The sequence below is a fragment of the Ambystoma mexicanum genome, chromosome 12 (genome assembly GCF_040938575.1).
Source record: "Ambystoma mexicanum isolate Mex_15411 chromosome 12, UKY_AmexF1_1, whole genome shotgun sequence".
NCBI lineage: Eukaryota > Metazoa > Chordata > Amphibia > Caudata > Ambystomatidae > Ambystoma > Ambystoma mexicanum.
The window spans coordinates 1,231,419,407-1,231,442,144 of NC_090936.1; the positions used below are offsets into that span (position 1 = coordinate 1,231,419,407).

Genomic DNA, 22,738 nt, shown 5'->3' on the forward strand with positions numbered 1-22,738 from the left:
CTAATGTACAAGGGTCTGATGGGGCTGGTCTGAAATTTCTTTCAATGAGTGGGTTGACTGACCTTGTCAGATTGGGTGTAAGTAGAGAGGGCGGAATACACCTCTGGAAAGACTGAAGCAGTGGGATGAACAGTGCTGCAGATCTCTTATCCCCAAGGATGTCGTCTACAAAGTCTTTATCAACTTGAGCTTCCTGGGCGTCTACCTTAAAGTGTTCTGCAGCCTTTAAGAGCAATTGTACTGCAGCTGGTTGTCCATCGGGGAATCTGCCAGTGGTTGGTCGGTATGGTCAGGGGATTGGATGATCTATATCATTGTCATAGTATTGATCTATGTCCCCTTGGTCTTCTCGGTCTGTAAATGAGCCAGGGTCTTGAGAGCCTCGAGTGTCGTAATAATATGTGCCTTGAGCCACGCCTTGATATGACGAGGTATTAGTTTGTGTTGCGTCTAGGCGGCCTATTTTGACGTCGGGCTGCTTGCTAGCTGATTTGCCTTGAGGGGGCCCCTGAAGGTTGGGAAGTTGATCTGGGTGTTGATCAATGACATTTACAAAACTAGACATTCTCCTCATGGCCCCATGAGACTGTTCCAGGGTACATTGGGAGGTGCTTAGCAACGCTGAGTGAACAGATGTAGGCAGAGGCTCTGGGGCAGGAGGTCGTTTGTGATGCATTGCCCCCAACATGGTGTCCTTGGGGGTAGAATAATCACTACTCTTTAAACCTAGTGATTTTGAGGCTTGGGGCATTGAGGATTGAGTTTGTTGACGTCTTTGCCCTGAGCAGGTTGTCAGAGACATGTTTTTTGATTAAATCACTAATTTATGAGCTTTCAGCAGGGGCCTTTCACGCATGCTTGCCGGAAACCAGAAGACTTTGGTGTCTGTTTCGGCAGCCTGTCGTGTGGTGATCCAGACCGTGATGGCCCAGAGGACAGGGAATGTTCGGACCTTCTCTTGGACACTGCGTGTGGCTTATCGGTCGACGTTGTGGTCGACTGACGGCCATGGTGGATGTGCTTGAGCCGCCGGTGGTTGTCTCCGATTGGAAACCATCGGGTCCTGATCGCCCTCGGCGGCACTTGGGACACCAACATCGCTGGAGGCTCCCTCGACGTCCATGGCGGTCTCGGCATGCATGGCGTGGTGGGCCCAGCGCTCAGTTTTTAGGTCCTTTAAAGTTTCTGGCCTAAAACATTGCAGGATTTACACTGTTTTTCAGCATGAAACCGCGAAGTGCTGCTGATCCGAAAAGAGCCCGTAGCTGCCGCTGACCATCAAATTGCTGCCGCAGGAGTCCCCAGACCTCCTCCCTCTCGTCCCCGTGACTGAGGACCAGGAACACAGATCTGCATCACTGCAACCAGACAGGAGCCAGCTGACCCAGGTACTGTTCGGACTTTGGGGTACTTACCTCATTGTCTGTAGCTTGCCCTTCTCAGTTGAGGCTTGCAGTAGTTGCTTTTCTAGAGCTGATCTCAGCTCTAACTTTCACAAGTGTAACAGCTTGTGACCCTACAGTGATTTGACTACAAACTATCTACTTTGTGCAAGACTTTTACTATCCAAGAAGTGCCTCAGCTCCATAGACTTTGCTCCAATTGACTTTGGCTGTCCTGGCTCCCTGCAGACTCTTGTATTCCATTTGACTTTGATTCTTAATGTCCCTAATATTGCTGGGAAAGGTTTTTATCTAGACTTAATTGGAAGATTTAAAGTGCTCACATGCTCCGAGAACCTGTTTAACCTTTTCCCTTCCTTTAACCTTTCCACTCCACAAACCTCAGAACTTGCAAAGTATACAAGTGATCTATAAATGCCAATACTGTCCTAGTTAGTGAAGTCACCTCAGGGTGTAGGAAGTGCGTCTGGAGCATCTCTAAAGAGTATCTACTTGCTTTGTGTAGATTCTGAGAAAGTATTTTGAAGTGTATTTGATTGCTACATATATTGCCCTGTTTAAAGAATGCCTTTTTAAAACTGACCGCTAAATAAATGAATAATTATTTTACTAGAAAACCTTGAGTGTAACTTATTTGGATACTTGTATTGGTGGATTTCATTGCTACAGCTCTACAGCCCACATTTACCCCACTTGAGATGCCTGACTGCTCAGTCACACTACCAACATGTGTAGTACACACTTATACCAATAGGTGGGTTACCGAATATCAAGCGGACAAGGCTGGTGTAGTCTCCCACAGGGTTACTACATACATTCTTGCCTAACAAAGGCCCGCTATGTGAAGCGGGCGCCTCTGGTTCTCCATCCCATTGAGAGCTATACCTACTTCACAGCGCTACAACTTTCATGCAAGTCGCCGTCTCAACTACTCCCCCATGTTGTCATGTGTGTGTTCATTCTGTCTGGTTTGCGTTCATGATTAGGTTTCATCCGGTTCCAAATTATATGGTAACTTGTTATATTCGATTACACAACGGCTACTAAAATATATTGTTTTATTCGGTTATCTACACAGCTATATTGTACCGTTCTGCGCATGCCATCATTTCCAACTACCGTTGGATGGATTTTTCAATCAGCATTGGTGGATAATCATCAACAGTGCTTATATGGGAGGCGTGGCTAGCGTGCGAACGATTAGGACGTGAGCTCCAGCAGCTCCTGCAAACGCCGGCCCCATCTTGTATAATATCCTGGTTTTGTGGGTCTTAGACTTGAATGGAGGGCACCATCCGACTCCATAATACATGAAGCCACTGCGGACAGAGTTTGCCTGCAAATTCATCGCGGGAAACGGAGCAACGGCGAGATTTGCTATACGCTGATCTCTCCCTCAAGCGGGGTCCAAGATGGCCGACAGCAACTGAGGCACCAGACAGCCGCGTGCCGAGACTTTGCCAGCTCCATGTTATGGACCCCTGCGGCAAAACCAAACGCAGCGCAGTACGCCCGGAGGAGAGAAAATAAATAAAACTGATGGCTACACCCCAACACAGGACTACACAAGCGGTGTAACTGCACACCCACGCTCTCTGTGCCGCCCACAGCCCACCCCAGTATTACTACCCCCCGGAGACACTGCCCAGGAGACCGGGAGTGACTACCAGCAGTAGAGGTGGGGGAGGCGAACCACAACGCACTGGACTGCAGGGGACAAGACCGGAGCCCACACAGACACACGCACTGGCCCAGAGAGGAGTTGGTGGGTGGAGTGGATCCCACGCGGAGGAGCTGGAAAGGACCAAAAGGAACACTGCAACCACGACACAGAGGAAACCCGCGGCGCTGCCGGTAACCTGCCCGCAAAGCGACTGCTCCCAGAATTGGATGCTGGACCTTGCCACGAGGCCTGCACCTGAAATCACTGAGGAGTGCTGGCGAAGGAGGAGGCTGAACACCCGCCGAAGAATACATGACCGGTAAGAGGGTCACGACACTTGGCAAGTGAAGGGGGGGCCCCCTTTAGGACTCCCCCACTGACACCCACAGCTCTCCCTTCACCTGCTAGAGACAGAGGCAGCAGCTCTCGGGGAAGCGAACCACCCAAGGGCCAACGCATAGGCACTGGGCGAGGTACGGGGGGGGTGGAGGGAAGACGACGAAATCAGGGGTGAGCCCCCACCACCCCGGTAAGGCGGTCGGCACTCAAACACCCCACCGGATACCTACCACCCAACAGACCACCAAGTTCGGGGCCCGCGCAGGCAACAAACTGAATACTGGCACAGAATCACGGCCCCCATAGGCCTCTAGCACAGAGGCGCGGCACAAGCTGAAGGACAGCGGCTTCACGACCATCAGCCTCCAGCACTGGATACCAGAACTCCAGGGACGCTGTACTGGGACCCGCAAACCCCACCACCTCAGGATCACAACACTGGCAATTAACCAGCGGGTACTCATAATGGTACTCCACAGTGGCCTAGAGGCCCAGAGTGACGCAGAGCTACTGAAAGACAACAGGGCCTGACACTCCGTAAGGCATCCAACAGAGGGCACTGGTGAAGCAGAGAGTGCTCCGCAATCACTGACGGTGAATACACGAACCAAGCCACCCTGGAATTGCTGAACTGGTGACGCACAGCCACGTAACCGGACAGGGCCTCGACCTGAATAGAAGTTAGACCTCAATAGAACCAATACCTGGCGGCTGGCCTAGCAAAACAATGGGCAAGGATAAGCAGCAATGGAAAACAGCCACACAGTAGCATGGATCAATTTGCGATCGCCAGCATTCCGGTGCCGGCGAGTCAAGTGCCGTGCCCGAACTCCCACGGGGACGAAGAAAACCTATCTACGAGATGTAATGGCCGCAATAGCCTGCTCGCGCTCCTCCATGGAGATCAAGGAGGACAGCATTGCGGCAGATGTCTCTTTCCTACACCATGATCTCCAGAAGCTTACAGCCCCCACAGGAGAGGCGGAACACTGCATCTCTGAAGAGGAGGCCAACATTAGGGGCATCAACCAGCAGCTCTCGCAGGCCCCGAGTCACCTGAAAACACTGGAAACCCGTGTGGATGAGGGCGAGGGCAGATCGCGCCGCAACAATGTACGCATTGTCAGACTCCCAGAGGGGGAGGAAGGACCGAGCATGGAACTGTTTCTAGAACAGTGGCTGGTGGACATTTTTGTGCCTCATTCCTTCTCCAAATTATTTTCAGAGGAAACAGCACATAGGATGCCCTCGGGCAAACCACCTCCTGGTGCACCACCACGAACTGTAATTGCTAAATTGCTCAACTACCGGGACAAAGACGCGCTGCTCCAAATGTCCGGCACAAAAGGAACAATTACCCATAACGGATCCCGAATCGCATTCTTTCCCGATTACACCAGAGAGATACAACGAGCAAGGCAATCATTCAAGCCAGTTAAAAGGCAACTAGCCCTCATGAAAGTGAAATATGGGCTGCTGTTCCCGGCTCAACTTAAAGTCTACCACAAAGGGTCGAGGGTCTACTTCACTGATCCACAAAAGGCCTGGAAGTGGGCGGAAACAAACATCGAATGCGACTGGGCCGCAAATCAAGGAGGCGCGATGGGAGGTCCCGGCCCATACCAGACACCCCCGCCCCCTGGGAGAAATCCAGAAGCCCATGGGATGGACACCCCGGAACTGGCTGCAGACCGGGATGAACGCTGAGGGACACGCTATGATCCCGTGTCCAAGGACCGTCGCGGGACATCGGGGCGCAATGGCGCATTACCCCAGAGCTTCGGCTCGTGGCCCTGTGATTTAATCCAACAGGATGACCGAAACAATCGGCGCAGTAGATGGCGCTCCAGGAAGAAAGGTTTTCTTCTCTTCGTTTGTTCCTAATAGTATTGAAGTGTAAAGCTGACCCCCTATGTTTTCGAGGGTCAGCAATGTTCGGGCGACAGGTACTTCAGGTTGGGTTGGAGTATAGGGAGGGGGAGGGAAAGGAATGTTTTTACGGTTCTTTGTTAGTTTGGGGCTATCACATGTTCACACAACAATCCAATCACAACCCTTTTGCATAAACTACTTCATATTACCGTACACGACTACCCTACCCCCGCAACACACCAATGTGAGGCCGTTTCCCCACCCCCAACCAAGACATCCTGTGGACCCTCCAATATGTGCTCTAAATGACACTAGCACAATCCCATTCGTTATCTGCTGATCGCCCCAAGTCCCTCAAACTGCTCACCTGGAATGTGAACAGGATGGGCTCTGGGATCAAAAGACGCCTGATCACGCAACTGAACAGACACTCCCTAGATATGGCCCTGTTAACAGAGACATCTAGCAGGGTCACACTGTACCCTCTTCCAGAGAACCAACTAACGGGCCGCATTTCATGCGGGATACACAATGGGATCCAGGGGCACCCTCATCCTCATACATAAACATGTCCCATTTGCCTCACAGATCGTAGAACAGGACCCCCCGGGGTCGCCATTTGTTAATCCTAGGAACGCTTTGGGGTGAGAAACTGGCTATTGTGTCGGTGTACTCCCCACACGGACTGGGGCAAGAAATGCTAGACGAACTGACCATTCTCATGGGGAAACATCAACCCGATAGGTGGATTCTGGGGGGAGACTTCAACGACGTCATGTGCAACACTATAGATCGCACCCATCTCAGACAGCGCAACCCAGGTTCCCCCACGAAACTGGGCAATTTTGTATCTGCCCTAGGCCTTTGAGACGTGTGGTGGGAACTACATCCGGGAATTAGGCGCTACTCGTTCCACTCGGGAGCCCATGGCTCCCTGTCCAGCCTGGATTACTTTTTTCTCCCAAACACAGACCCACATAGGGTGATGTCTGCAGACTTGCTTCCCCGTGGTATCTCGGACCACTCCCCTCCAACGGTGGAATTGAGGATGCAAGGCATGAACCCCCCCTAGAACGTGGAGACTGAACAATTACTATCTTGGGTTCCCCGAACTGGTTGATTGCCTTACTGAAGTATCCAACTAATACTTTGAGATCAACGAAGCCACAGTAAACAACCCAGTAATAATATGGGAGGCCTATAAAACAGTGCTGCGGGGAGAGATAATCTCCTGGACAGCGAACAAAAAGAAAGAAAGACTCCAAAAGAAAACAGAAGCGGAAAGGGAGATGACCCAGTGGGAAAACAAACATTCTCGATCCAACCCCTGAGACTCATGGGTCCCTTAAAACGAGCCAATGAGCACCTCCGGAATATGGTGCTGGATAATGCCAAACAAGCCCATTGGGACTCCAGAGCGAGAATATACGAATTCGGGGACAAAGCGGGCCAAATGTTAGCCTGGCTGGAAAAGAGATGAGGGACAACGCCATGTTCGGGAGATTGTCACCTCACAAAACAAAAAGTGCCAGTCGTACACCGAAATAGCGGAAGCCTTTGCCCGATTCTATGCCGAATTATATCGAGCTCCAACTTCTTCACTAGACGCAACCCTATTAGAAAAAATAACACTCCCATCTCTGTCAGCACAACAGAGAGCAATTAGACTCTGATCTCTCTGAAACAGAAATAGTTGAAGCCCTAACGCAACTGCAGGCATGGAAAACCCCAGGCCCCAACAGGTTCCCAGCCGAAAGCTGGCAAAAACTAGGCGGGAACAAAATGGCGCCCCCCACCTCCACAAAATGCTGCTTTGCGTCCATGAACAGAGCACCCTCCCACCAGACCTGTGCAAGGCTACCATTGTAGTTATTCCTAAAACGGACAAACCCCCGGAGAGATGCACCTCCTACAGGCCCATCTCGCTAATTAATAGTGAAGCCAAGATCCTTGCTAAATTCCTAGCTAACCGACTACAGTCGGTTGCTCACACCCTGGTCCACCCGGACCAATGTGGCTTTATGCCAAACAAGTCAACTCGAATTAATCTGCGTCGGCTCCATCTAGCATTAGAACGTGCTCCCATTATAGATACACCACTTGCCCTATTGGCAATTGATTTTGAAAAGGCCTTCAATTCGATCCGATGGGACAGCCTCTGGGAAATTATGAGACGCATGGGGTTTGGGGACAACTTCCTGGGATGGGTACAACTACTCTATACGAACACCCAGGCAGAGGTCAGGGTGAATGGGTGGCCCTCCCTGTCCTTTCCTCTCAGCAAGGGTATGCGGCAGGGATGTCCCCTCTCCCCCCTCGCGATTGAGCCACTCGCCCTGTGGCTCCGCCAGAGTGCAGCCTGGACGGGATTTAGATGGCCTGAGGGGCACGAGGATCGGACCTCTCTATATGCAGACAATCTCCTGATATATCTGGGGGGGGGGGGGAGGGGGCCAGCCCGGACTTGCCCTATAGTAACACAGATGCTCATCCGCTTTGGTGAGTTTAGCGGACTGAGAATTAACTGGGGGAAATCCGTTCTCTTTCCGTTGAAGGGTGGAGTGCTGGCTAACCCACAGGACTGCCCATACCAAGTGTACCAAGTGGAGCAGCGCAGCTTTCGGAATCTAGGAATTTGGATATCCGGAGACCTCACTAACTATGCAACACACAATTGCCAGCGATGTTCAACACTGGAAACTTCTCCCCGACACTCATGGGTATAGCCGCACTCTAAGATGATGACCCTCCCAAGATTCCTATACGTCTTACAGAATGCCCTACTCAAGATCCCAGGCTCCAAATTCAACTGGGTAGAGACCCTCCTAAGGGAACTCATATGGAGTGGAGGACAACCACGTATAGCATTGACCACGCTCCAAAGATCAATCTGGGAGGGCGAGATAGGGGTGCCCCACCTCCAAACCTATTACTGAGCCTCACAACTTGCAGTGGTCAACGACCTGCTTCATGGGGACCGGGAACTACAGGACATAAGGGCTGAAATTGCCGCCAGGCATGACACGGTCCCACTTCACTTATACCAAACTCCCCCGGAAACCCCCCCCCAGCCTACAACCACGGCTGTGATGCTGGAAATGCATCGGAGGGACAGGGCCTCCGTATCCTTGTCCTTTACTGCTTTTTATCGTATGTTCTGTCGTGTTTTCCGCGCAGGAGTTCATGTGGGACTCCTGGCGGTGCAGCTCTCTCTCTTTTGGTTTGGTGAACAGACCCGTGGGATACCCTTATGGCACCCATGGGTAGGGGTACAACCCTGTGCCCCTAGTGTATGTTTTTGGGAACCTGTGTGTGACCCACAGAGCAGGGTACGGGCTGGTGGCAGCTCCGTGCTGAAATGACTGGTGCCCTGAGCATCCTCCATTCTGGGATGCCCAGGCCCCATCATTGGAATCGGTAGATTCATCAGCTGTTACCCTGATCTTCCCAAAGTCCTGGGAAGCCCTGCCTCTGTCCCTTCCCCCTGACTGGCTGTTGGGTGGAAGTTCCGTATATGCTAGTGTGGGGGACGTGCCGACCAGACTGGCTGGAGCCTTCTCAACAACCGTATGTTGTGGGTACGCCTGTGGGTGGGACCTGGGTGAATGGAGTGTGAGACAGTCACAACATAGAATGTATATTCGTCAAGTATCTGTTTGACACAATGGTTGAGACAGCCCGGCCCAAAACCAATATGAATGCAGCTTGGAGTGTTGAATGGCTCGGTACTTGTCCCAATACACATAACTTGTTGTGAGTGTCTGGAGAGAAGTGAATGGCCTGAATACCTCGTGTGCCTGATTGGCTGCCTGCCTGCATGAATGCCCGTAGTCGTGATTGGATGCTTGAGTGCGACCCAGCGGAATGAATGGGAGATCAACAGTATATCTGGGGACCTCTCACTGCCAGGAATCGACGAGTAACTGGAGTGAAACTTAACCTTGAGCCCTACTGGACGAGAAGAATTGCTGTTGCTTTCCTTCACAATCTGAAAGCTGCTGTGCTTCAAGAACTGACCCAGAGAGGACCTGGTAAGGCACCCTCTTCCCGAGCTACGAGGGACCATCGTGCACAGCTGATCTTTGCCTAAGCTCCCTGGTAGACAGACCTTCGACAGGCTGCCGACCTGATGATACGGGGACTGCTGCGAACTCCAAGGAGACGCGCCCGGACTGTTGCCCGCCACTGTCGCCGACCGGAGCCGCCGTGCTCCCGTTGCCTAAGAACTTCATTGATCCAAGGACGCTCTAGTCTGCATCATCGCCGCTGTATCCTGCTGGAGAAGGCCTGACCGTCGAAGTGCCGAGGAGCATCCACCGGTGGGTTTTCCGCCACCCAAAGACCAAAGAGACGCTGACGACTCGACGCCATTGCTGGGCCACAGTTCTTCAACTCTTTGCAGTACAGAACTATAGACATCGAGGTGCCCCGCACGCCTCTTCCTGGCAGGATGTTTACGCTTCCCCGTCAACGAGCACCGCTAGGAACGACGCGGCCACTTCACCGTCGTAGCTCGACCTGTTCTCCGTCGGACGTTCGACGACCCGTGACTCCTGCCTGAAAGGGAGGACACTCAAGAAGGGTTGTCGATTCGATTTCCCTAACGCGGAACACTACAACACCAAGGTACTTTGGGGTTGCAGAACTATATTGGGAAGTCTAAGGGTGAACAATATATGGACTAGGCTTGTATCTTTCTTCTACAGGTTGCCCAGGTTTGGGGGGGGGGGGAGATCTCCACACACAGCTGTGTTTAACGGTAGTTACCAGTATTCTACCTATTGCTAAACCATCTTGCTTTCCTTCCTCTCTCTACTGCTGGTTTCCTCTTTATTTTGATCTGTGTGTCATTCTGACCGTATGCACTTTAATAAGATCGAGTAACGTTAGTGGTACCACTTTAGAATTGTACATATTTACCATTGTTGATTTTCGGAGTGCAAAGTGAGTTATCGTGATCGTGTATATGACTTTGAATATTAATTATATAAAGACCGTTTTAACCGATACAGTGTGTGGACATTCCTTCGTGGGTGCTCGGGGACTACACTGTACTTAAGAACCAGCTCGCATCACCTCCTGAGAAGCTAGGCCTTGATTGCTCGTCCATTGATACCGTAATAGAGAATCTTGGCAGGGGTCTCTGTGCCTCCCCTCTACCATATAGAGAGCAGAAGTGCAGACCCCCCCCTCCGGTCTTTACAACAGCACACATTATTACTGTTTGGAGACAAGCACATGTGTTCGTAGGGTGGAAAAATAAAAATAACCGTTGCACAACCCCTATTGCACAACAGCAACTTTACGGAAATCGGGAAACTTGAGCCATGGCCTCGATGGGTAGGGGCTGGGATTCTGAGAGTTGAAGACATCCTTGAAGAGGGGAAGCTAACCTCATTTGAGGCTATGCAACTAAAATTCCAATTCCCGGGCACGGAACAGTACCACTACATACAACTGGCCCATGCCCTGAAAACTCATACCTGCACATGCCACTGTCCCGGACTACACACAGATAGAACTTAACATGCTGCCAGCATACATCCTCACCAGATGCACCTCCATTCTATACAATGCTATCTAATGCACCCGCGGGAGGTTGCCATCTCCTCTAGGCTCCGGCTGGTGCAGCTAAAAATCTTGCATCGAGTATTACCCTAGAACGATCTTATAGGGCTGGAAGCGGGCCTCGAACCCTAACTGTCTCCGGTGTGGAGAGGAAGAGGGAACTTTCTTTCATATCCCATGGGCATGCCCCCGGATCCAAACCTTCTGGAATGCATGCTGCAATGAATTTACTAGAATCCTCGCCCGCGCCATACCATTGGACCCAAAGGTCCTACTCCTGGGCATACCAGATGTGAGTGTTCTTAATAAGTGGGAAAGAATGATTTTGACCACAGCAGCGGGACTGATGAAGTGCAACATTGCACAGAAATGGGGAGCCCCAGAGTCCCCAAAGCTGGAACAATGGGTAATGGACATGGACACATGTTCTATGATGGAGCGTAGAGTATACAACGCAAGAGGTTGCCCTACCAAAGCCTCCAGAATATGGGGGAAGTGGAAAGAGGAAGGGTCCTAGAACCCACGGACACATGTCACGGGAAGTGCTTTTGGCGATTGGTGATACATGTACATTATTAGCCTATGAATGGACATGCTAGTCCTTAATTGTTTTTGTTGTTGTGATGGTTGTATAAAACAATAGAAAATTATCAAAAAAACAGTGCTTATTTGATAACTTATGTGGCACGACCGACAGGGACCAATCTGCCTTTTGGCAGTACCAGCAGTAAGGAGAAACATGTCCGTGTTTATGATGTAAAAACATGCTGAAGCGAAAGCGTTGCGCTTGAAAGTGCAAAGAATCCATATCTTCTCACGAACCGAAAACCAGGTTTTAGTTTAGTTTAATATTTGTAACGCGCACCGGACCCGGGGGTATCAGGGTGCAAAAAGGCAGAAAGAATATTCTCAGCTTGGTTACATTGCTGTACGTTCGTATACATAGAGAAAATACAATGAATACAATACAGTAAATAAATGGGCGAGCTTAATATACAATGGGTCTTTTTCATACAGATGAGATTTAAATCGAACATAGACATATGTAAAATATATACAGGATTACAAGTAAAATATATACAGGATTAAGGTTATCTGGGAGAGGTGGGGATGTAGAGGGAGTTAGTTGTCATTTTCCTTGATCCATTGGATGTATTTACGCCTGAAGAGTGGGTAGGGTTGGGGAGCTCTTACGGAGGAAGGGAGTGAGTTCCAGTGTTGTGCCGCTTGTACTTGGAAGCTAGTGCCTCCGGTTTTAGAGCGTTTGTATCTAGGCACTGTGAGGGTATTGGAATTAGCTGATCTAGTGTGTTGATTAGGGATGTGTCTGGTAATTCTATCTATGAGATAACGCGGTTCGGCGCTGTTGATGCATTTGGGGGTGAGAGATGCAACTTTTAAAGCAATTTTGTCTTTGGTTAAGAGCCAATTGTGAGCTCTTCTTAGATTGGATGTGCGCTCTTTTCTGGGGAGGCTCAGTACAGCTCTGAGCGCGTTTTGTAAGATTTGGATTTTGTCTTTGATATATTTATTGGCTCCTAGGTATAGGGTGTTGCAATAATCCAACTTTGATAAAATAAGAGCTCTGGCAAGGGTAGGGCAACTTTTGGGGGAGAGGAAAGGTTTGGCTGCTCTAATTAATTTACACGTATAGGCGGTGGAGGAGGCCAGGGAGCTTACCTGTTTTTTGAAGGAGAGGGTGGCATCTAGGTAGAAGCCTAGCGTTTTTACTTCCTTCGCTACCTCAATGTTTCCATCAATCAGGAAGCAGGAGTAGATATGGCCTAGCTTGTTAATGTTGTGGGTAGTACCAAGGATGATGAGCTCCGTTTTGTCATCATTCAGGCATAGTCCATGTGAGGCAATCCATGCCTGATTGATGAGGTACACCCTATTCACCAAGGCCAAATCCCTGTTGTAATCTCCTGTCAGCGGTATGAAGATCTGGGTATCATCTGCATAGTTAGTGTAGGTGATACCCAGGCCATCGAGATTGTCAAAAAGGGGCTTTGTGAAGATGTTGTACAGGGTGGGAGAGACGCATGACCCCAGAGGCACACCGCAGGTGATCGGGGTGGGGTCGGCCGCTGCAGATGTGGAGAAGACTTGCATGGTTCTGTCATTGAGGAATGATTGTATCCAACTAATGGCTTCCTGTGAGAAGTGGGCTGCGGTGTTAAGGTGCTTGCAGAGAATGGAGTGGTCCACTAAGTCAAATGCTGCAGGTGCTTCATTAGAAGGTTTTGCTGGTGTAACATAAGAACATACAAGAATTTGAGTATATGGATTGATTGATCGTTCGCTGATCGCAATCGGCATACCATGAGGAAGTTAAACATTCGAAGCATGCGATGTCGCTAGCTATAACTTGTATTACAAAAAGATATCGTTCATTTCGTGGACTTCTCTTGTGACCGTTCTTTGCAAAATAAAAGCACTTGTTACATTGCAGATTACTGATGTTTTCTTAAAAATAAAATGTTTTGCTCTCCTAATTGGGACACGAAAGAAAAAAGTTACGCGCTGCGAGAGGATGTGTGTGTTTATCTACCTTGTTCTGCGTGAAGTAACGTTATGGTGTGGATGATGATGGGGCACGTTTGGCTACGCTGGCCACTAACGTCATGAAAATAGGGGGAGCATATCCTTTGGACTAGTGGTGTCAGTTTGAGGGGCGGGCCATCTGTATTCTTGCCGCAAGGGCACTTGAACTTAGGGTGATGCATCAATGGATGAGATTAGCACAAGATGGCTGCGCCCAACCCGTTGTTTTCGCATGTGTAAAAAAGTGAGGAAAACTAAGGTAAGATGCACAGGAAAATGTTTTAAGATCGATTACAGCATATTTAAAAATACATGCCCGAATAACAATTATCTTTTTGAGTAAACTTCGCCTTTAACTACTTATCGAATAAATATTTCATCAAAGACATAAAAAAAGCAATTGCAGGTTTTCCAAACACGAGTAAAGCAAACCTCGTTACCAAACAAATGCATCCAACTAGTTTTACATCACAGATCATCTTTTAAATAACTGGCCGATGGCCAGCTGATGTACCTGGGAATATTGTTGTTTGAATCTTCACTTTCATTGGCCAGGCCACCAAATAAGTAACACTTGTTACCATGTAACGAAAAGCTGTGGCCGAGGCGGGGGCAAGGAGGTGAACCCGTAGATGGCGGCTGAGGTTTCAATTTTTTCCAGAGCCAACGACTTGCCTTAAAAGAAAAAAGAAAAAAAACATGTAATGTTTGATGGAGAGAGCTCATGGTCATACTTTCAAGTACAAATTGAGAACAATTACTATGAAGCACGCGTACAAATTTTAATAAATACCAACTACTGTAGGGTGAAACTTTGAGACAGTTTCTACAACGGTCATTTCATGCCAGTTTCTTGTATAGCGTTTACATTACCTGAATCCATTTCAATGTACTGCAAAGGTGGGTTCAAGAAGGATGTGGACGGAGGTAAGGCAGAAGGTGTGTGCTTTGCATTGTTTTTGGGCTGCATACAAGTGGTTTTACAGGCACAAGTGTCTGGTGCACACACAGGTGCCATTAGCGGAAATGCACCAGTAACAGCATTAGTTTTACACAGAATTAATTAGTTAGGGGACGGCCCTTAGAAAGACAGGAGGGCCAATCCCTGGAGAGAAATTCCTGCATAAGGCAGGTATGGAGTGCTGGAAGGCCGGTAAGTGTCTTTTGATGTCATGGGGTAGACTCTGGAGGGAAGGCGGGCTAGTGGGCATGGAACGGGTTAATGCGCTATCCAGTCATTTTCCCAAAAAACAAAACTAAGTTTTAACAAGAACCATAATATATATGGTAGCGGGGTAGGGGTTAAAAGGATAGAAAAATTGAGGGCTTGGAGGGAGACCTCCTCCCTCCCACATTAAATAAATAAAACACATTCAGTATTTCTTCGGTATTTTAGCTTCGTTGGAATGTAACACCTGTCCGTTGCCACAAGTCCAGAGCTTCCTTGGAGCGCGCTGGCGATTGAGTGCCCCCCTTGCTTCCTGATGTAGAACATGTTGGTGGCGTTGTCCATGAAAATACTCACCACCTAGCCTTTCAGAGACAGCAGGAAACATTTGAGGGCCCAGAACACTACCCGCAGCTCCAGGATGTTGATGTGCAGATTCTTCACCTCCAGAAGCCACAGACACCTGGCATGTAGACGTCCGGTGTGAGCCCCCCAACCTTCGAGAGGCGTCCGTGTTGACTGTCTCCTGGTATGACAGGGTTTGAAATCCCGTCCCCTGGGTGATGTGGAAGCACATGCCCCACCATTGTATCGCCTGCCAGAACTCCTTGTTGAGAGGGATCTTGTCCGCTAAAACTCCCAGACACTTGTATCCAACATGCATCAAGGAATTCATGTAGGAGTCCTGCAGAGACAGACGAGGCAGATGCTGGGCATGATGTCCTGCAACGACTTGATGGCCCGCACTGTGCCCATCTTTGCCGACGACAGATGTTGCACCTTCCATTGAATGGCTGCTAGCCTCGCCTCCGAGGGGGGAGTCGAGCAAGTCACTGTGTTGAGTCTGGTGCTGAGGAACAGTGTGTTCTGCGATGGCATCAAGCAGGACAACAGATAGTTTACTGAGAACCCGAGCTCCATCAGTAGCCGGACAGTCTCATGTGCTCATCGGTCAGTTCCCGGGAGGGCGCATATCAGCCAATCATTCCAATACAGGTATACGTGTACACCCTGCAGATGCAGATGGGCCCCCACCAAAGCCAGGAATTTCGTAAACACTCTTGGGGCCGATTTGAAGCCAAATGGTAGGGCCCTGCACTGGTAGTGCTGGCCTTGCACCACAAACCGTAGGCACTCAAGGTGTCCTGTGAAGGGGAACATGGAGTACATATCCTCTAGGTCCAACGACGTCAAGAAATCCCCTTCCTCCAGTTGGCCGAGCACATGCTCCAACGTCACCATCCTGAATTTTTGGGCCTGCAGGTACTTGTTTAGACTGCGTAGGTCCAGCATGGGTCTCCAACACAGTCTTCGTTCTTACCAGAAAGTATCTGGAATAGACTCCGGAGCCACAGAGTCGTTGGGGTACGAGCTCCATCGCCCCTTTCCGTAGCATTGCCCGCACTTCTTCCAGGAGCTGAGGGATTTGAAGCTAGTGATGGGGGAACCAGTGGAATAAGTGGGCATCTGCGTTGGAACTCCAGGTGTGTCCAGCACCCACCTGTCGGTGGTGATCCTTCTCCACTTGCTGACGAACCTTGTCAGATGGCCTCCCACTGGGGTGCATAAGTGGGGGCCCGACGTCTTGGCCGGATCAGGCTTGCTTGGGCATCATCGCCCTGCCCTGCAGGCGACGCGGACATCTGCTACCGTAGGCCTGGGAGCGACCTCTGTAAGCTTACTGCGTGGAGGTTGTCTGTATGATGTGGAGAAACCCTTAGATGATCTGCTCGATTTACCCGTGGAGGAGCGAAAAGACGACAAGCATGAAGAGTGCCAGAGGAACGTGCCTCTCTGTATCCGTCTTTATGGCTTGGAGGGATTCATCGACCGCCTTCCCGAACAGATTTTCCCTGTCAAAGGGCATGTCCAGCACCTTCGCATGAATGTCCTGACTAACGTTTGTGGCCTTCAACCATCGCTGGTGACGAAGGCAGACTGTTTCCCCATCTGCCGGAAACCCGGGTCAGCGATGTCCACTGCCACCCTAATGACATGGTCCAACGCCACCTCACCTTCCTGAAAGAGGGCGAGAGTTTCCATTTTCTTGTCATTGGGGAGGAATTCTAGGATCGGGCCCAGCCTGTACCAAAGCTCCATGTCAGATCAGGCCAAGATAGCCAGAGCATTAGCCATCCAACTTCTTCCCCTCGTTGTCCGGGGGAACGGATGCCAAAGCCGGGTTAGCAACAACAAATTCCGGCGACGGCTGTGACCTCAAACACTTGGACACGGAGTCCGGCCCCCCTATATTTCTTCTCCAACCTGTCTCGCTTGGTTGGAACCATGCATGGGTTCTTCATGAGGGCTAGGCCTTCCACCCAAATGTCATCCAGAAAGGGTACCGCCATGATAGTCTTCCTCTTGGACTCTTGTTGCTGATACAAGAAGCCCTCTTTCCTGGTTTCCTTGGGCACCAGCTGGAACAGCTCGGAGGCCCTGGAGATAATCGAGTGGAATTATCCCACTTTGTCTGGTGCAGAGACTCATCGGCTGCTGGGACGAAGTCTTCATCTTAGTCGGTTCCCGTGGCCATGTCCGTACCAGTGTCAGTGTCCGCTGCTGTGCTCTGGGCCCGGCGTGGTGGGGGGAGGCTGATGTGGCGCGTTGGATGACGCTTTCTCTTCTTACACAGGGACTGGTCAGGGGCCTGCGGCACCACATGTATCGATGCTGGGGGCAACCTCTGCTAGATCTCCTTCATCAAGGTGTGGAGAGTCGATAAGATGTCCATGGATATGTCCTTTGGCTGTGAAGGGAACAATTGAGCGCTAGGCCCTGCGCGGTCGTCGTCCTAGCAGTGGACAGTATGGAGAGACATTTGGTCGTCGTCCGTGGATGAGATGCCCATCGGTTGAACGGCAACCTTGGAGGGCTGTTTTGGGGCCTCCTCGCCCCCCCATTTTTTCCTCTTGGAAGGTTTTGAAACGGGATCTGGACGGGAGCCTTAATCCCCTGCCCCTGGGGTGCTTGCAACCTTTACTGCCACTTTGACGGTCGTGTCGTGCCTTGGAAGCAGGGACACCCTTTGGCCGGTAGGAGCCACCCTCAGTTCAGCACCTACCACTGACGTGGTTGTCACAGCAGGTGTCGATGAAGTGGTCGACAAGGATTTTGACTGTGCCATTCAGCCTGCTTGGGCTGTGCGGACGCGTTCTCTTACTCCGTCCTGGGCTTATCAGATTTCTGCCGTAACTTGGCTGGGGTGGACGACTTCCTCTTTGTAGAGGAGCTTGATGGCAGGCTGACTCCAGAGCCGGACAGCGATAGTGATCGCGACCTATCCAACCTGGGACCCGCATCAGTGGCGAACCCGGTGGAATCAGATTTGCAGTTCTTGGCCTCAGCTTGGACCCCCCTGGATGGGGTGACCTCAAAGGACTTTGACCTCTTCCCAGAGGGAGACCGCTCTTCGGACCGATTGGTCCTGGGTGAGGCATGAACCAGCTCAGAGCACGGGGCAAAGGCCTTGTTCGAATTGAGCCATGTCACCAGCCTGCTGTGCCTGTCTTTCATTGACTGTCGAGAAGCCCAGGCATTTATCACATTCCATCTCCATGTGGTCCGGGTGCAGACAGTAAAGACACTGTAGCGGTTTGCCCTCCACGAAGACGCTCTCCTTCCTTCCTCCATCATGGTCGGAGGTCGCGAAGTAGGCCCAAGACGGCCTTCCTGAAAAACTTCGACTCATCTTTGCCCTTGAGGGGCACAGAACCTCACCGACAACGCATCCCCGTTGCCAGCCGATAAGGAAAGAGCGCACGGGCTCTGGTGGAAACAAAAATCAAACTTTTCCGTGAAAAACTAGAGAAAATGTACAAATAGCTTGGAGAGCAACACTGAAGTGTAGAGTAATAATCTGAAGATGGCTGCCAGAGGCAGGGATTAGGAGAGGACCGTCATTCGATCGTGGCAGTATGACCCAGAGGACAGTGATTGGTTTAGAGGAGATGGTTTAGAGGAGAAATACAGTTTTAAAGTTAAACTGTTTTTTCTTATACCAAGGATTACCAGCCTGACAACTGGCAATATTCATGAGCATTTGAATCAATGCCAGACCCCATGCTGGAGAACACGATTTGTTTTTTGTGCAGGAGTTTATAGATGTTTATTTTAATAATACTGATCTTATGCGTGCAAAAGGCTTACACATTAAATAAAAAAACGAATATAATAAAAACCTCAACTCTAAACTAATCAAGAGCACTGTGGCGTTGCAAGCTACTCGCAAGGCAAGAAAAGTCACTGGCCACCTCAGTTTTCCACCCGAACGCAGCCCCCCCCCCACCCCTCTCTCACCCCCAAGTGTTACCCGTCAACAGTCAAATAGCCATTTGCTAGAGGCAAGTGCACATTTTGAGCGGTGGCTCATTTCTATGGAAAACAACAAGAAATGCAGCACCTAATCTGTTAATCTAATCACTAAATCCATTCCCAATTATGGTTGATGGCAGACAATTAAATAGCCAAGCAACTTTTCGCAGCTTATGTAGGAGCTGCCACCAGGACAGCGTAGCAACTCTGCCAACCAGTTCAAAATATACAAATGGCATAAAGCCTTGTCCTAATGCACACCTTTTCATCCTCAATAAAAATGTTATCCTTAAACTAGTAGATGGCTTTCACAGACCTCAACGTAGTCACCTTGATGGTTAGAGTTTCATACCCGCTGCATGGGTTAGGTATCCCGCCTCAAGTAGCAGATAGAACCAGACAACAAAGGCCTGGCCAAAGAATGAAAGACAAACCTTCGAAATGCAAAACAAATACCCCAGTATAAGGTATGATCGTAAGCATGGTCACAACTGTTAAATTTTAAAACAAAAGCACACCAAGTACATCTTTTCAAAATGTTTTTCATTAAATGATTAGCATCGTGAAAATTTGAATATCCTTGACAAAATAAGGGCACAATCTTCGACTGCAATTCCTTCGGCAGGCTCTTTACCTTTGCCTCAAACATACTTGTCTTATTAACCTCAGAAGGATTAACTTGAGGCGTTACGGAGCACCCGCCATTAAATGCTGGCTGCTCTTTCGCAGGCCCCGCGGACAGACTAGTCTAGCGGTCGCAACCTGCAGTTAGCTCTTCCATCAAATGGGGATCAATGTATTCTCTGCCTGGCCGTGCTGTACTATAGTGCACGTTTTATGCAGAAAAAGCCAAAGCAACTTCAACCCCCTCCTTCCAGAGAAGCGAACATACCGGTGCACAGAGACTGCTTCAGGGCTCTCCTGCACTGACTGCAAGGCATCTGAAACAAACAAGGAAGCAGTTAGCTGTGCAACGGGCTCCAACGGTTTGGGGGGGGTGGAGGGGTTCTAGGCTTTAGATCACACACACACAATACTATTGCCAAGAAGAACATAATGTCATAGCCCGGCAAATTAAAGTATAAATCTCCCACTAAGAGCAACAGACACTATAAATGGGAATAATCTGTGCTGTTCATACAGTGAACACAAGCACACCTGAAGAGATTAGGAAGGAACCGAGGACTGTGCTCACAGTCAGCAGGAAAACAGTGCTGAGCAAGTGGCGGCCTAGAAGCCTCAAGAAGGCCTGGTCAGAAAACTTCACGAACAACAATGCAATGGGTTTATTAATTGCACCATCAAGTCTACATGAGATTCAGGTGACCTAAACCCAGTCTTCAGTGCACTGCTTGCTGAACTCCAGTTAGTCATAAGTCTCCCTTTCCGAGAGCTACAGATCACCAAAAAGATGTACCAACAGATCACCAATTGAACACATACATGGTGCACTACAAGAGAAAACACCAGACACCATGTGCAGGGCCATCTAGACCAACTTTGAAAAGAGCCATGCACATACATTTACATAGCTACGCCGTTCCAGACACAGAATTCCACCCTCTTCCTTTGGCAAAGGACAAAATATAGTATGTCCCATCCTTCAGCCGTATACCAACCTAGACCCAAAGCGTCTTAAGTGTACTGTCTGGTGCACTCCCCTCAGACCCTCCTTTGGCCCCACAGAATAGTGCCATCCATTTGTTATAGGTGAGTCTAGGCACAGAGGGAATCTACAAAACCTACTTCCCATGTGGTAGCACTACGTCACTTCACATTAGCCCCCTTCTGCATGAAGCCATGCTCATCTTACCTGCAGTTCGTAGACTTCATTACTGTATCGCCCGTACTCCACCATTCCTCCAAACACCAGAATCCTTGTGCCATCGCAGACAAATCCGTGGGCAGCACAGCCAGGGGGGATGTCGCCTCTGACTGCCGGAAGGAACCACTGATTTGTAGCTGAGACAGAAAAAGAAAAAACAAACTATTATAGGGGCCCCGTTTTCTGGAGATCAAATCAGACCTTTCACCTGTAGATTAGGTATACCAGCAGGATTTAAAACAGGGGTCTGCAACCTTTCGCTCGCCACATGTTTTGGAATACAATTTCCATCAACCCTAGCCAGCAAACTCAATGAGGGATCTTGTGGGGGTTATATTCAAAAAACTTTGGGAGCATCAGAGGTTGCAGAACCCCCGATTTAGAATAAGCATGACCTGGTTACTGGTTTGACGAACGATGAAGAAAGCATGGATCCATAACTAATGTCCAAATGAGAACTGGTTTGGTACGTGTGTGGGGTGAGAAAACTACCTTTCACAAGTGTTGCTGGCTGTGCCACTAGAAAGCCCAGGTTGCCTGCAACGCTACGAGTGGAGAGGAGTGTGCATCCTTCCTTAAACATAATAAAATGAAAAATGATATTTTATTTATATGGCGCTCGTACAGAAGTGTTTCAGAGCGCGACCAGGCAAAGGGAGGGGAACAAGGGAGAACAAAAACAACAAGCTTACTAGGCCCAGTGACATTGAGAACCCACAAGTGCATGAAAAAGGGAAAAGGGGGGGGGGTGCATGAAAGGGGGGGAGAAGTGTAAAGTGTGGAACAGAGGAGAGAACAGAATAAATAATAAGTCAAATAAATAAAGGCGATAAACAGTGGTAGTGCAGCCAGCAAGTGTCAAGTGCTAGATTTGTCAGATAGGGTATAGCTGATAAGTGCAGAAGAAAAGTGGGAGGGGGAACTGTATGGGTACAGATACAGACCCCAGTGCAAGGGGTGGCCTGGAGGCAGTGCAGGAGGGTGGCAGGGTGAGCAGGTACCTGGGCCCGGATGGCAAAGGGTGGCCAGGTGCACGGTGCCGAGAGAGAAGACAAATCAGCAAGGGAGAAGAGGGGCAAAGGCAGAAGCAAAGAGGAAGGTCTCGAGGTGCTTCTGGAAGCAGAGATGGTCCTCCTCAACTTCTCAGGGTGGCCAGGAGGCTGTTCCAAAGAGAGGCCCAGCCGAAGACAGATCTACCCGCAGCTTGTTTCTTTGAAAAACGACTGACCATGAAGGAGTTAGAAGTAGAGGAGCGAAGGGCTCGAGAGGGGAGGTATTTACGGAGGGATAGTTGAAGGTATTTGAAAACCTTGTGGACAATACAGAGGGTTTTCAAACGTAATCCTTGCATCCACTGGGAGCCAATGAAGGGATTTCAGGGCAGGAGAGATACGATCCCAGGCCTTGAGGCCAAGTACAAGTATTGCAGTCCTGTTCTGGATTAGTTGTAAGGGGGGGGAATGGAGGCAGGTACATTTAAAAGAGGCTGTTACAGTAGTCCAACCTAGAGAGAACCAGAGCTTGCGAGACAGTGAGCTTCTGGGGGAAGGAGAGGAAAAGCAGAGTACCTCTAAGGAAGTGCAGTAAAAAGTGACTTTTTAGAGAAGTCAGAGATGTATGCGGAGAAGGAAAGTGGAGTCAAAGATGACCCTGAGGTTCTTAGCCTCAGAGGTAGGGGTAGGAGGAGGGCAAAGGGAGGACGGCCAGAGAGAGGGGGGAAAAGGATGGTGAAGGTGTACCAATGAGGAGGATCTCAGTCTTGTTGGCATTTAGACAAAGATCCCTGGCGGAACACCAACTTTGAATGGCGATTAGGCAATCAGAGATGAGGGAAGGAGAGGGGGTGGTTGAAGGAAGCCTGAAAATAAGTTGGGTGTCATCAGCATACCACTGGATGTTTGAGCAGAAAATGGAAATGCAGTAGGCGAGAGTTGCCAGGTATTGGTTGAAAAGCCAGGGCAAGAGGTTAGACCCCTGGGGGAACACCACAGGTAGAGAAGGAGATAGAAGATAGGAAGGACCCAAGTTGTACCTGGGAGGGC

At 49.7% G+C, this 22,738-nt stretch overlaps 1 protein-coding gene across 1 annotated transcript in view; it reads right to left on the bottom strand.

Moving 5' to 3' along the window:
• HCFC2 (host cell factor C2) overlaps positions 1-22,738 on the bottom strand; it is a 389,963-nt gene that overhangs the window by 349,802 nt on the left and 17,423 nt on the right. The window contains exons 2-3 of the mRNA XM_069629914.1: positions 20,685-20,833; positions 13,904-14,064 (exon numbers count right to left, since the gene is read on the bottom strand). Of these exons, the coding sequence (XP_069486015.1) occupies positions 13,904-14,064; positions 20,685-20,833 (310 nt within the window). The remainder of the gene's footprint in view (positions 1-13,903; positions 14,065-20,684; positions 20,834-22,738) is intronic.